General features: G+C 50.2%; 1 protein-coding gene across 2 annotated transcripts; it reads right to left on the minus strand.

Moving 5' to 3' along the window:
* Window positions 1-983: 983 nt before the first annotated feature.
* On the minus strand, window positions 984-14,034 carry SPRY4 (sprouty homolog 4 (Drosophila)). Of its 2 annotated transcripts, none has more exons than XM_012728010.1 (3): window positions 14,017-14,034; window positions 13,250-13,436; window positions 984-4,220 (listed from the first exon to the last, which is right to left on the minus strand). In XM_012728010.1, the coding sequence occupies exon 3, from the start codon at window positions 4,171-4,173 to the stop codon at window positions 3,274-3,276; it is 900 nt and encodes a 299-aa protein (XP_012583464.1). In that variant the 5' UTR covers window positions 4,174-4,220; window positions 13,250-13,436; window positions 14,017-14,034; the 3' UTR covers window positions 984-3,273. The 2 variants fall into 2 exon arrangements, with proteins under 2 accessions (XP_012583464.1, XP_012583465.1); XM_012728011.1 differs by lacking the exon at window positions 14,017-14,034 and adding an exon at window positions 12,292-12,530 and having other exon boundaries at window positions 13,250-13,453.
* Between the last annotated feature and the right edge of the window lie 353 nt (window positions 14,035-14,387).

The raw sequence follows: 14,387 nt of genomic DNA on the forward strand, positions 1-14,387 counted from the left end.
TGTGGGGCAGTGACAGGAGAAAGCAAGATTTAAGACACCGCATGGAGTAACCCACAGCAAAAAAATGGCAGTACAAGATTTGTCACCAACTGTCACAGTAAGCAGAGGGCATGAAGCTGTACAGTGCAAAGCTGTGCCACCCATACCCCCAGACAGCTCCTGGGGTAGTGTGGGAGAACATGGCACCTAGATGCTGGTCCCCACCAGCTTTCCATGTCCTGCAACCCAGGGCCTCACTTGGGGATCCATGCAGATTCCAGATGCCGAGAGACCAGATATATCACATGAAGGTCTTTCAGCTCCACCAGCTAAGGGGGCCATTTCAACAGCAAGAATTGCTCTTCACCTCCCTTCCCGCTACAGGCTGTGAAATGTCTTTTTTGTGCCCCATTATCTATCCCAGCCCCAGAGTTCCGGGGGCACTTGCTGGAGTGTTGAACCTTCCTAAGTCCTCCCGTGGGGTGAGGATGGGCAGCCACGGTACCCTAGGAACACTGTCCTGGACCCCAGCTTGTGGATCCCAGCCCTAGATGCAGAAGAATCGCCACTCACCCCCGGATAGCCACAAATGGGAATAAACTGTCACTTTTCAAAAAAAAGGTCAAGACAAGACAAAATCTAGCCAAGTTAGAGCCGCTGGTAACAGGAAATATAACCATTCCCAAGCAGCCATAGAACTGTGCTGTTTCTGAGAGCTTGGTCCCTCAGTGGCCTTGACTGGCCCCTCGGGTCCATGGGCAAGCCAACTTTCTTTTGTATTTTGCCAAGATGCCAAGAAAAACATGCTGAGGGATTGCTACGCAACAGAGCTGGGAGAACCCACGCCGCTTCACTCCTTTCCCTTTCCACTGAGCACAAGGGACACTGAGTTCTGCTGACATCCATCGAGCAGGTTAAAAGCAAACCAAAGAACAAGCCAAAACAGGGAGGCAGGAAAAAACAAAACAAACAAACAAACAAAAAAAAACAACCAGAAAGATCCGTGTTTACAACTATGTACACAAAAAGAAAAGTCAGGGTTCAAGAGGCTGTTCGCCAGGAAAAGGGGTCTATGTCGTTAGTGGGGGTCAGGGATGTATGTGTGTATGTGTGTGTATACATAGCTTATGTAAATCAATTCTCCACTGAATGGGCAGGTAGAACACCAAGATTACCAAAGTGCAACTTGCCACTGGGTCAAATTTCCCGTGGAGATATCTGAGGGAGGGGTTCTGGGGAGAGTTGAGGCCTTGCCAAGAGTGGACATGTGCCCGCCCTCTCATTTGGGGTAACCTCTGCACATTTCTTGTAAGAAAACATCTCCAGTCCCTCCAGTACACATCTGATACATTCAATTAGTGTTAAGTGGTTGGCTGAATGTGTTTTTTCTACCATTCCCTCCGATTTGTGCAAGATCATCCACACATCCTTCACCACTATGGCAAGGGCAGCTACGTGAATCAGCCTTAGAAAACGCAGATGTAGTATTTCATATTTGCCTTTTACAAGCTAGCAAATGTTATATAAATAAAGCCTAAAATAATAAGACCCCCCCCTCCTGTCCTCCAATCAATAAATACCTATGGTTACAATTAAGTTATGCTAAATCATAAGATGTTATTACTAGTCTTCAGGAAGGAAAAAAAAGTTCTTGAGAAGCATTGGGTGCATGCCAATCACAGCTACCTGCCTCAGGGCCTCCTTCCTGGAGGCAGTTCTGTCCTGACAGAACTGGAAATGCTACAAATGCTCCCTCCACCTGATGCACTTCCAGTTTCACCTGGGGGAAATTTTCTGACCCAGGCAGCTTCCTCTCATTTGAGGGGGAACACAAAATACCACACAAATCAAAACCCCCCACACAACAGCTAGGGAGGAAGGACCAGACACACTACAGCTTTTGCATGCAACAAGTACCTACCCACAGGACGGGCTGCACTTTCTGAGTCCTTTAGCACCTTGAAAGAGAGTTGCTACGACTTTGGGGGCTGTCAGGAGGGGGTGTTGTGGCCACGCACAGAAGTAGGGCTCAATTCCAGGAAGCCCCTCAGAAACCCCCCCTCCCACTCGACTCCCCCACTGGGACTTCCTAACACTAAAATAGACTTTTCCCCCCATCATCTGTCTATTTACATTAAAGATGCAAACACATCACTGTACATAAAAGGCTATGACAGCAAGCAGCAGAATCAGATGAGAAGAAACCCACACCCGGCTCGGCTCAATTGTCATTCTGCCAATGGGAGGTGCTGCCTCTCTTCTTTGCTGTTAAATCCTCTTCTTGGTGGGGAAAAGGGGGGTCATGTTCCTTGAGGTTGCTCACCCCCAGATTTTTAAAATCAGCCCTTCCTGGGGGTGGCCCAAAAGGAAGCAAGTGTTTTATTGTTATTTTTTAAAAACACCGTTAGCATCTGGTTTAATTATTCTATAAAAACATAATGACTGGATCCAGAGACCACAGCCTCAGACTCATTGGCAAAATGATATTTGGTCTCGCATTTGCCGCCCTGGGCTTCTCTACGCATAAACTTTCAGGAAAGGTAGAGAGAACTCAGGATACTTAGCGGGCAGGTGAGCCTGTGACTCGGTAAGAACCGAAGGACGGTGTTATGAGTGGAACACCCCCAAGAGTTAGTGAAGCTGGAAGGGAGAGATGTGCTGTCCGTGGCTCCAGGGAGGCAGAGCGAGGAAAGCAGCAGAGACCCACTGGCGTCCGCTGTTCTCAGAGGGTGCCCAGTATATATATACACAGGGGTTGCCAGGGGCCACACCTCCCCAAGGTGCCAGGGGTAAACTGTGGGGTGGGTGGAGGGAGATGGGCAAGATTCCAAGGGTCTTCTTCAAAGGTCCCCTGGCAAGTTAAGATTCCTCCCAGGCAGCCGAAGAGAATGGAAAAGAAGGGGGAGAAAGGGAGGGAGGAGGAGGAGAGGCTGGGAAGGAATTCAAGCAGCTGCAACTTCCGGATGTGTCCACATCTGTGTTCTGTCTTCTGAAAAGGAAAAATCTTCTCCCCCCTTTCCCCCCACCACAGCACACCCCTGCCACTGTCTGACACAAAGTTCCAGGACCCTGAAAAAAACAAAACACAACCCAAAGTGCTTCTTCATCCTTCTGGGACTAGAGGGTGGGTGACGGTCTGTTTCTTCAGAATCTGGGGTGGGGTGGGGTTGGGGATATAGCAGAGAGCAAGGTCAGCCTCAGGAGGCTGAAACCTCTGGCATTGCTGCGGGTCTTCTCAAGTGTCAGAAGGGAACCAAGTTTCCAGGGGGAGCGCAGGGGACTCGACCCAAAGCGTCAGAAAGGCTTGTCGGGTCTGCTGGCCTTGGCATCTCCGGTGGCTGCCTTGCAGATGACGCTGTTCGTGTGCTTGCAGCGGCACCCGGGGCGGCGCAGGCGGTCATAGCCACGCTGGGCCAGCTTCACACAGCCAGTGGCCGGCAGGTAGCAGAGCAGGCAGGGCAGCACCAGGGAAAGGGCGCCCATGAAGGACCAGCGGGCGCAGCAGTTTGAGTGGGAACAGGAGCAGGGGTGGTCAGCGCAGGAGCCCTCATCGTCCTCGTTGGTGCAGTGGTAGAAGATGCCCTGCACTAGGCACATGCAGGTGCCATAGTTGACTAAGGTCTGGGCTGAGCACAGGCACTCCTGGTTGCAGACCCAGCAGGAGGGCAACGTCCGGGGGGACGCACACTCCTTGCACTTGCACTTCCCACAGGCCTCACACAGCAAGAAGTGCTTGTCCAGTTCTGGTGGCAGCACCGGGCCCTTGAGGTCCAGCGGCTTGCAGTGGATCACCTTGGGCTGGATGCGCACAGCCCTCGGGGAGGCCTGGTCGGCCACAGGCGGTGGTGCCATGTGGTCTAGGAGGCGCTGGTCGGAGGATGTGCTGCTGCTGCTGCTCACAGAGCTGGGTCGCCCACTGAAGGAGATCCAGTGGTGGGTGACATCCTGGTCACAGCGGGAGGGTGTCGGGGCCAGTTCAGGGGCCCCGCCCCGGGTCCGCTTGGGACCGGTGGAGGGTACCAGGCCGGGGTTGTCTATGTAGTCGTTCTCCACATGACTGGTCTTCATCTGGTCGATGGGTAGGATGGTGAGTGGGTGTTGGAGCCGACTGTGGGGCACACGGCTGTCAAGAAGGGGCTGGACCATGACTGAGCTGGGAGTCAAAGGGACGCTCTGTGGGATCGGGGGCTCCATGGGGCCGGAAGTCCGGGACAGCGCTGAAAAACAGGCTTCTAGGGGCCCTGGGGAGGTGGGGAAAAGGAAGAGAGAATGGATTCCAGGCATCAGTATGTGTCCTGTTGACACCCCCAGCCCCCATCATGTCCTTGGGGAGCCCACCTGAAATGGGAACTAGATTCCCTCAGGTCTCTCCAGCATCAAGATTTAGAAAGGTGATTAGTATGACAGCAACCTTAATAGCAAGTTGTTGAGAAATAACATTTATTGAGCTCTGAATACATGCCAGGCATTCTGCTAAGCACGCACCATCTATATAGGTCTCATTGACTCTTCACAATAACCCTAAAACACAAGTAGTACTACTATCCTTTTTCTAATTATAGAAAACTAGTATCCAGTGACTTGTCACAAAATACTATCACAGTAACAGAACCAGGGCTTGAACCTGTTCATTCCCAAGTTCATTCACACCACCCTGTGAACGAACCATGCTCCTTGTTACAGACGAGTGGACAGAAACACAGGCCCTGGACTCAGATCCAAGTTCTGAATTCTCACCTCTGCCTAGCAGTCTTGCTATGCCTGAGGTTGTTTACCATCAATGCCTTAGTTTTATCACCTCTTGAATGGCTTCTTGTAGGAACTGAATGAGAAAATGCAAGGCCAGTACCCAGCATCATGCCTGGCACATAGCAAACATTCAGTCATTTATCACCATCCCAGAGAGCAAGTTGAGATTTCCCAAGCATTAATAAGCATTGCATGCCAACTCTTGTGCTGACTCCCGAAAGACAGTCCTGTGTGCTCCTTTGGAGTTTATCAGCTGGATAAACAAAAGCTTTTATTTCAGATAAGTCACAAGAGAAGCGAGGGCTGTATGTACCTGACGCGGCACTCCAGGACATTAACTTATTACCACCACATCTAAGAGCAGCAACCTTCCGCAGCTAATAACCCCTGGGTAGGTGCACTTCTGACAACTTGGATGGGAAATCCTCTCGAGGGGCACTCACATCACCCATTTCCAAGTGCTGAGCTGAACATTCAGTCTAAATGCTATTTACTAGAATAGCTAAGCCAACCCTGGATCAGTTTCTAATTTCACCGAGAGAGTGCAATTTTAAGTTGGAATCTGGCCAGAGATTCAACTGCAGTGCCTGACATGGAACCCCAGGAAGTCACTTAAATCAAAGAGCGGAAACGGCTTGGTTCAAATTTAGAAAGTGCACATTGTTTTCTATTAGAAGTGCCATTTCCTCGCCTGCTGACCTTTACATTCGGAATTCGGCTGGAGATCAATTTAAAGAAATAGCATCAGAAGGCCAAGACCTCTGCCCAAGGGGACGAGATTCAGAATCCAAGAGAAAGATTAGACTCTGGGAAGATTCCACCACTGTGTGGGGGGTGGGACCTAGAACAGAGAAAGATAACTGTCTTAAAAAATGAGGAAAAAAAAAAAACATTGCCATTACTGGGTCTGGGAATGGGGTTTTCAGTAAATGCTTTTCCCAAGATACTAATGACATTCATTCTAAGTAGGAGTGACCATGTCCCTTCATGCTTGACCAAGGATAGGTTTCCACTTCCAGTTAATCCTGTATCCTTTGAGATTCAGGACAGAGGCTGTCTATCCTAGCATTTCAATCACAGGAAGTCCACACGTCGCCTCGCCCCCCCTCCCCCCAGCAAGGGATCTACACTAGCTACAATAAAGAATGGATAGAGAAGGGGAAACAAGGTACTCACGTCTTTTTCATCCCCTGCTTAGAAAGAAGTTTAATCAGAAAAGGTCCAAAAATTGGGAAAGGTTTCCCTAGATGCTTTCTGGAGACTTTATGAAATAAACAGGTAGCACCAGATAACAAAGTCTTTAAAAGGCATAAAGAAAGCTTATCCAGATAAGGGTTCTCACCTGTATACCACCTCTACTGAGAAATATACAAAAAGTATGGTTTATTTCTCAGCCAATTGATATTTCCCACTGGCACAGGGCAAGAACTGTTAGCTTTGCTCCCAAAATTTTACCTGCTGAAATGCTGGTATGTCTGTTTTTCCCATTTTGGAGAAAGTCTGTCTAGTGGCACCACCTGCTTTCTCATCACCTCCAACTGGAATTGAGCATCACTTTGAATGCAATGGGAGACTTCGCAGTGGCAGAGTTTGCCCTAACTAACTGTCTGGCAGGTCTGCCACCAAGAAGTACTCAAGCCAAGATGGGGGGGGGGTATCAAATTAGCATCTATGAGCGGAGTATTTTCCAAGGACCAGATTGGCCATGGGCCACAGGAACTTCATGAAAGGCTATCTCAGCCAAATCCCAAAGTCCTGCTTCTACAATGAATGGGCTTGGGGTCAGCAAACATGGGGTTTTGGGAGCCCCAGGGCCCAGGCCCTAGGACTTTGCCTGGAGGATAAGGTGTGACTAGGCATAAGAATGGAAAATGCTGACAAAAGCACAGGATAAGACTCTCTGGCGCCAGCCAAGGGGTGTCTCAGCCAGAACCCCCACCCCGGACAAAGACAACATGATTCCCTTGTTCCTAAAGCTCAGGTCATGATTACTCAAAGTGCTGCCAACAAAATGTCCTAAGTTTGAAGGTGTGATTGCCCCCAAGAGTTGGGCTTTGTCTCATAGTTCCAGGGTCAGGACTTGCCACACTGTGGGGAAAGTGAGGGATCCTCCCCTTCTCTGAGCAGATTATTCACTTTCCTTTCCCCAATTCTCTTACTAGGGTTCTTTTTAAAAAGCCCCATTTTTTTGTGTGTGGATGAAGCACACAGCCTGGACAATGCTCAGGGATTTTAATAGGCCCGGGAACCAGAAGACAGATTCATGGAAAAATCCCACCAGGATGCCGTGTGGGAGCAGCTCCTGCGGGCAGTGGCGAAGTTGGCACTGGGAGGCTCCCATCACCCTCCTCCAGAGGCAGCTGTCAACATCTGGGCCTGTAGAGGGGGTCAGTCAGACAAGGGGGTTGGAGCTTGGTCTAGGATGACTCAGCTCTCTTGGGTCATGCTGCATCCAAGATGGCTCCAGCAGGCATATTCTAAAAGGCATCTTCCCTGTCATAACCCTGATGCAGGATTCCTTCTGCCACCAGTTCAGCAAAAGCCAGCCACTCTCTGGCTGAGAGTTCCACTGCTTCGACCTTTACCGCCTTCAAGGCCTCACCTCCTCCCCATTAGCAGGGATTCTCTCCACAGGAGGGCCCTCTAAGAGCCCCGTTGACAAAGAAAAACAACTTCCTGAGCAGCTTGTTTGATAAGCCCTTAGCACAGCTAAATGAAGTCTCAAAAAACCCACCATCCTCCACTGCTTTATAAAATCAATCTCTACTCACTGGGTTTACAAGCCCTCTAACCTCTAGTCTGAGCAATCCTGACACAACTTAAGTGCAGTTCAGTCCGTGCTCTCTGCTTCCCTTGCAAGGAAGGAAGACATTTATAATTTAAGTAGGAGAGAGGAGGCTTCACCTCATTTATGCTATGTGGAAGACTGATGGTCAATTTCGTGGTTGGTGGACAGAGAAAATCAGCTCTCCACTTAGCTAGAGAAGCACCTCTATTGAGTTTCAGGAGGCAGTCTTATGAACTACTAGCATGAGGAAAGGGAACTTTAACCTCTACTCAAGACTTCAAATAATAATAAATAACATTTATGGAAGCAGCTGTTTATGAAAGAACATTGCTTGGTGTCAGACTACTAAATCTTTAGTGATTTTCTTCTTGAACCCTCACCATCATCTTGGAGGAACACACCTTGGAGGAACACACCCATTTTGCAAAGGAAGAACAAAAAGTTAGAGCTGGCAAGATGCGAGCAGAACTGGAATCTAGGTAGCACAGGCTCCTGTTTGCACCCCGACTTACAATAACGTCTTCATATTCAAGGAAAGGTATGAAAGCGCCAATCACTTGCAGTCTTTAAGCTCCTCCAGTCTCCCCAGTTGGCTACCAGCCCTCAGGGAACCTCATCAAAACTTCCCTGGGCTCTCAACCAAACCAGCAGGGAAATGAAGCCAGAGAGCTTCCACAAGCCTGGCCCCAGTTAGGGGAATTTTCAGTGTAGATAGATTTCAAACCCCCATCCTCCACTCTATCTCGGAAGGAAAACTCAAAACTCAAGTTATCTTCACTTACAATTCCATTTCCTTAGCCATTCTTCTGTCACCTCACATACTCCCTTTGCTTTACACTAAGAATTTTCACTTTTCGTTTTCTTAGAATTGGAACGGGCCTCACTGGTACATCTCAGAACAAAGCAAACCATCAAAAGGAAATCCTCAGGAGGAGAGAATCCCCTCTCCTCTCACCCAGAAAGCTGAACTTAGTGGTCAGGCAGGCCTGGTCAAGGCCTCGGTAAGAGGAAGCCAGAGAAGAAAGTTCTAGAACACTGAATCAGCAGGAGTGAAAAGCCTACCCCACACAGCCTGGTATTTGTTGCCTGAGCTGGCAGGTATGACCCTGCATTTGGGGAAGAGCAGAGCATCAGTCTGCAGATGGCTCAGTACAGCCTGGCTGAAGAGAATAGAGGCATGTTAAATATCCATGCCATAACCCCATCCCCACCCCCTCCTCTGTACTTACACCCTGGGGAGAGAAGTTGGGAAATATTAGAACCTGGCAGTTGTACTTTGAAAACTACAGGTCAGCTAATGACAAACTGGCCACAGGCTCTGAATGAATGGGCAGTTTTGGCTCTACTCATTCAGTCTCAGCAGTTCTTTCAGTCAAGGTTATTTAACCCTGTAACAATTGGCCAAAAAGATACCTGGGAGGAGCTGGTCCACCTCTATTGCTATCCACCACCTTCCACTTGGTTTGTTGTAACAACATCCCAGTTTAGTTAATTAAGTTCCAACCACATAAGGATTTGCTTCAAAAAGACCTTGGGGGGTGGGGGGGAGGCCTGGGTCAGGAATTTGTGCTCCCTGCACACTACAGCAGAAGACAATCTGCTGAGAATGGTCCCTCAGGAGAATAAAGCAAGTTAGGCAGCTGGATTTGAGTGAACATCCTTGCTGCTCCTCCCCACCCCCACACACACCAGCACTAAGGAGTTCACCTCTGGCTAAAAATCTATCAGACATCATAAAAGAAAACAGCTGCTTCTCATCACTTTGTCCTATCACCAGCTATCAGTTCCCAACCCTCTACCTGTTCCACAACCCATCAGCTGAACCCCAAAGTCCCAGCATAAGGGTGAGCAGAAGTTTAGCTATACCTGGCTTTGGACAATTCTGATAGCTTTAAATTCAAGCTGTGATATATTACACCCTTAATGGCTGTCTGCTCAGATTCCCTATAAAAGGGATTAGAAGTAAAGAGGGAGAAAAAGAATAGAGTTAAAAGAAACCTGTTAACAACTGGCACAATTTGGGAACTACTAGGAAAGTACAGAGAAACCTAGACCTCTAGGGGAAGGCCTCCCACTGTCACCAAGATCATTTAAATAACCTCATCACCCTCCAGAAATGAACTTAAGTAATTGATTTTAGCTTACTTTTCTGCTATATAGGGGTAGAAATGACTCTTCCCCCCTCCAACCAAAAAAAAAAAAAAAGACTGGCAGACAAGAGAAACTTCCGTGAATGGCCTCTTGCTCCAGAAGGACCCCGTCCCTCTTCTGCTACCAGCACATCTGTGCTCCCTCTCCTGCGCCCTTGCTTCCTCCACCGACTGTCCTTGGAAAGAACAATCACTGTCGCAGCTGAACAGTGGAGTCTCCTAAGCCCAGCCACATGTCCCGGATACATCCCCAGCCTTGTCAGCTGTCCGGATCTGCAGGGTGGCCCCAGACCCTTGAGAGCCAAAAATATCCCGCCTCTTACATCATTCAACACCCCATACCTCCTGTGCCGAAAGAGGCTCCTTCCAGCCGGGCTTTCTACTAGGAGTCCAGTAGAAACAAGGCCCAGTCCTGGACACTCACTAGTTGCTCTGCTGATGATGGGCCTGCCCCCTTGGGAGAAGTTTCTTTTTCCCTCTCTGCAGACAGAAAGACTAAGGTAGCTGGTTTGCTGATTGTCACTCATCTACTCTGCAGTGGTCCCTGGCTTGATCTGAAGGGCCAATATAGTTTTCAGTATGTTGCTCTTTATCACTTTCTACCTCTGGCTCTTTAAAATAAATTATAATGAGTTACTGCTTTCCCTTCTGTCAGGGCTGGCCATGATGTAATCCCTTCTGCACGCATTCATCTTTCTCCTTCCCTTAAATATAGTCATGTCACATCTCCAAATGCAAAACTATTAACTATACATCCCCAAATCTATAGCTTTATGCACGGTTTCCTCACCAGGGAACTTACAACTCAGTAGGGGCTGGATGACAGGCACTGTGGAGTCAGAACTAAATTCAGTATTCTCACTCTTAAAGAACACTGAACTTATCTTTTAAAAGAAAGGAAGGTCCTCCTAAGCCTCCTTGCTACCAGCACCTGGGCCTTACCCTACAGGATGGCTGAAGGAAAGACAAATGGGGGGGTAGGGGGGAGGCACAAAAGTCACAGGAGATTTTTAGCATCAGATGTTAGAAGCGAAGGCCCCACAAGTTGCTCCAAAGTGCTAAACCCCGCAGCAGAACACATCTCATGGGTCACTTTTGCAGGTATTAACAATGGGGGTTTTTGAACTTTTAAATCACTGACTTTCTAATTTTTTGCACTTTTTTTTCTTCACTTTTCATTCAACTCAGCCAAGGCTCTAGAGTAAGCAACATGAATCAGAAAGAGGTAGAATTACTGAAAGCCTCATCCCTCCGCCTATGAGGGAGGGGGGGATTGACAAAATGTGACATTGGGGAGCTCTAAAAACTCACCAGTCTCCAGCCTTTGCCCAGTTTTAACCAGGATTCTTTCTGTACTTTCTGTGTCCTCTCACCAGCCCAACCAAAGCTTTAAAGAGTTGTTGCTATTGCAAAGGGTAATCTCGAAAAGGTCGTGGGAATGTGCAGGAAGGCATTTCCACTCTACAAAGAGTATGGGATAGCTCCTGAGTTCAGATCTAAAAAGGAGGATAGTTAAGAGATGTTGTTCTGGTCTCCCTCGCACTAAATGACCAACACTGCATGTTGAGATTTCAGAAATCTGCCACCAAAATGCTCAGGTACTTTACTAGCTCGCTTGGTCAGTGTGTGCACTTGCTCACCTTATGAATTGCCTGGAGCCTGCTGGCAAGTAAGGACCCTCCCAAGGGCTGGGAAAGAGGAAATTCGATTTCACACTGGACATGTCTAGTACTTCTTTCCCACCATTCTGCTGAGAGGAGGAAGAGGCCAAGTGCTAGCCCACCCCTCACCCCTACTAGTGGGCGCCCCACACCCACACGCTAAGGAAAAACTTAAAATTTCAGATGTGTAAGCTCCATTTCTGTGAAAATCCAGCAAACTCTAAACATTGTGAAATCACTACTGCAATATTGCGTGGGGCCTCAAGGTAGTCCAAGATTATTAAGAGATCGATAAACCCACATTTCCTAACTGCTCTGGGCCTCCTTCACCTTCCTGCTTCAGATCCCTGAGAAGCTGGCCAGAAAGACTGAAGCAGCCTTGGTCAGCTAACTAGATATGCACTTGCTCAGGGACCCTCCTCAAAGTGCAGTATCACGCCACTGATTTGAAGGCAGGAAAAAGAAGATCCCCACTGGGTCTGGGCACCCCATTAAATCATGCCTTTTCCTTTCAGTACTAAGCATGCTGGGGGGCTTCCCAAACCAACATACGCCAGAAGGCAGCCTCCTGCCCTCAACCAGGCCTGCCAATATGGATGCCCATCCAGCAGCTGGTGAATGAGACAGCCAGCAGCTTTCCCGTTGGCTTACCAGCAAGTCCTCTCCGGTCCATTCCTTTTTCACAAGGACTATCGCTCAGTCTTTCATGCCATGCAACCATTTTCGCCTCTCTTGCTTCCTCTGCCCACAACCCCCAGCCCCCAATCAAAGAGAATTGAGAAACGTCTCTTGCACAAGAGCAGCTACTGTCTAAATGCTTTTTGATCGTCTGCATGGAAGGGAAACTGGGCACAGCCTGGCCTTAGTGATGGAGCCAAGCTCCAGCTGCCCAGACTGGTCAAACCCGCCCTTGCCCCCCTTAGTGCCCCCGTGATCATGGCGATGAAGAATTTTCAGAACGTACCGTCTCTATCCTCTCCTCGCGGGTGATGTCAAGCTTGGTACCAACAAGAAGTAAGGAAAGCAGAAGCCTTATCTCTTCTAGGCAAGCAACCTCTTCCTCCAGCTCCCACTTGACTGGCGTTATGTAAACCGCACCTTCAGCCGCCACCACAGCCTTAGCGCGGCTGGGGGCCCCAGGGCCTGACACAGCTAGGGGCATAGAAGACACAGGAGGCGAAGGAGCCTCAGGCCCTACAGAGGCTAGAGAAGAGAAAGGCAACTGCAAGTCAGTTGCATAGCATAAAATTCGGCAGCAGAGCAAAGGTCAGACGGCAAAAAGCCGCCTGGTCAAAGAGAGGGAAAAGAAATGTCCAGTCCCGGGCCAGCCCTGCGCCTACCATCGAAGGGGAGACAGAAAGGGAAGAAATCCAGCTCGTCCCTGCTCCAGAGGCTAAAGAAAAAACCTACGTCGAGCATAGGCCGCTGCGGCGGGCTAGAGATCTACGGCAGAGCTCACAGGGTGGGCACCGGGCCGGTATTGAGTGAACCCGTCAGGGAGAGGGCGCCCGCCGGACCCAAAAGGTGGCTCCTCACGGAGCCCAGAACTACCCGTTCTAGCGTCCAAAGAGGGTAGTGGCTGGAGGAGTAAAGAGACCAGGCCACAGACAGACTCCCGGGACACGCAAGGGGCTTCCAGAGTCGAAGAGAACTAGAAGGCCGAACTGGAAAGCCGGGCTTGGCAATGCCCGGGGGGTCGGAAACGCCGGTGCCAGGCTGTGAACACCCCAGGCGCCGTGCCGGCCCAGCCGAGGGCGTCAAGGAGCTGCGGCGCACCGCAGAGGCTCAGGGAGGCGCAGAGAGAGCGAGGGAACACTGAGGCGCGCCTAGAAATAGCGCACCATTTGCCCCAGCCGGAGGGGGTGTCGCGCCGCGGCTCAGAGTGGGGCAGTTTCGGATCCCGAAACCGGCCAAAGACTTACTTTGAGGAGCTGCAGAGTCACAAGCATTGCTCCACGTCTGTGTATATCCCTGAATTTGAGTAGGTCAGACGCCGATGTCCTCGCAGACGCCGGCCGGAGCAACCGGCACGGCTCCCTGCGCTCCGCAGCGCCAGCTCTGCGCTGTCAGCTTCTCTCGCAGCCTCCGCGGCGATGTTGCAACCACTGCCTGGGAAAATGGCTTTTTTATGAATGGGAGGGAAGGGAGCTCCAGTGCGCACGCGCGTCTTTCGCGATTCTATGAATGGGTGGGCACAAGAGACCCCGCGCGCGCATGCGCCGCGCTCTTTTTTTTTTATGAATGGGGGGCCGGAAAAGAACTTAACCCGTGATTGCTGGGACTGGCTTTTAGAGCCGTCGTTCTTTTACAAAGAGGGGTGGAGGTTGTTGGTTGTTGTTGGCTTTTTTTTTTTTTTTTTTTTTAATGAATGGAGGGCGGCGGCGACTGCAGCAGCTGGCTCAGCTGCGCGGGCTGTTACCCCCTCCCAGCCTGCGAGAGGAGGTAAAGGCCACCTTCATGCCACTCCGGGTCTGGGCTGGAACCGTCAGTGTCGCTGGGGGGTGGAAGGCTCTACGGCCTCTGGATCTGGGCCGAGAACTGGGTTGGGGGAAGACACACCTAGATCTAGGTAGGGATCTCTACTTGTCACAGGCTGTGTGGGGTGGGGACGGAAGACCCATACTGGATGCCTTCCCTTTCTCTAGATTAGGGCGTCGTGGGGAGGAGTCTGGAAGCAACGTTTACTTACCAAAAAATTAAGAAAATGTCAAACACATTCTTGTCAAAAAAGGGCGGAGCGGGGCTTGCTGAATAAATCAGGATCCAAGTGGCTGAATCTCCCAGGAGTGTATGCAGACCACCCCTCCCCCCATTTCTTGGGTGTGGACAGCGACAGGGCCGAGGCCTCTTCAGGCTCCGGTAACACCCGGGGCGATGCTGGCTACTCCTGCTGGAGGAGACCTGGTTCTCGCCTAGTAGTGTCCTCCTCCCCGCTCTCCGTCCACCCCCAACTCTCCATTCGCATGCAATGTCAGCAGTGGCCGGTGTCCGCCAGCACTCTGTCGCCCAGGCCAGCAGCTCTCCTTCAGCCCGTTGCGTTTCCCAGCCTGTATGGGACGC

This window comes from Condylura cristata, unplaced genomic scaffold (assembly GCF_000260355.1).
Source record: "Condylura cristata isolate star-nosed mole 26May11 unplaced genomic scaffold, ConCri1.0 scaffold00021, whole genome shotgun sequence".
In the NCBI taxonomy this organism is placed as follows: Eukaryota; Metazoa; Chordata; class Mammalia; order Eulipotyphla; family Talpidae; genus Condylura; species Condylura cristata.

Excerpts from the sequence above, each read along its gene's own strand:
- SPRY4 (XM_012728010.1), bottom strand. The coding sequence starts at position 4,173 with ATGGAGCCCCCGATCCCACAGAGCGTCCCTTTGACTCCCAGCTCAGTC.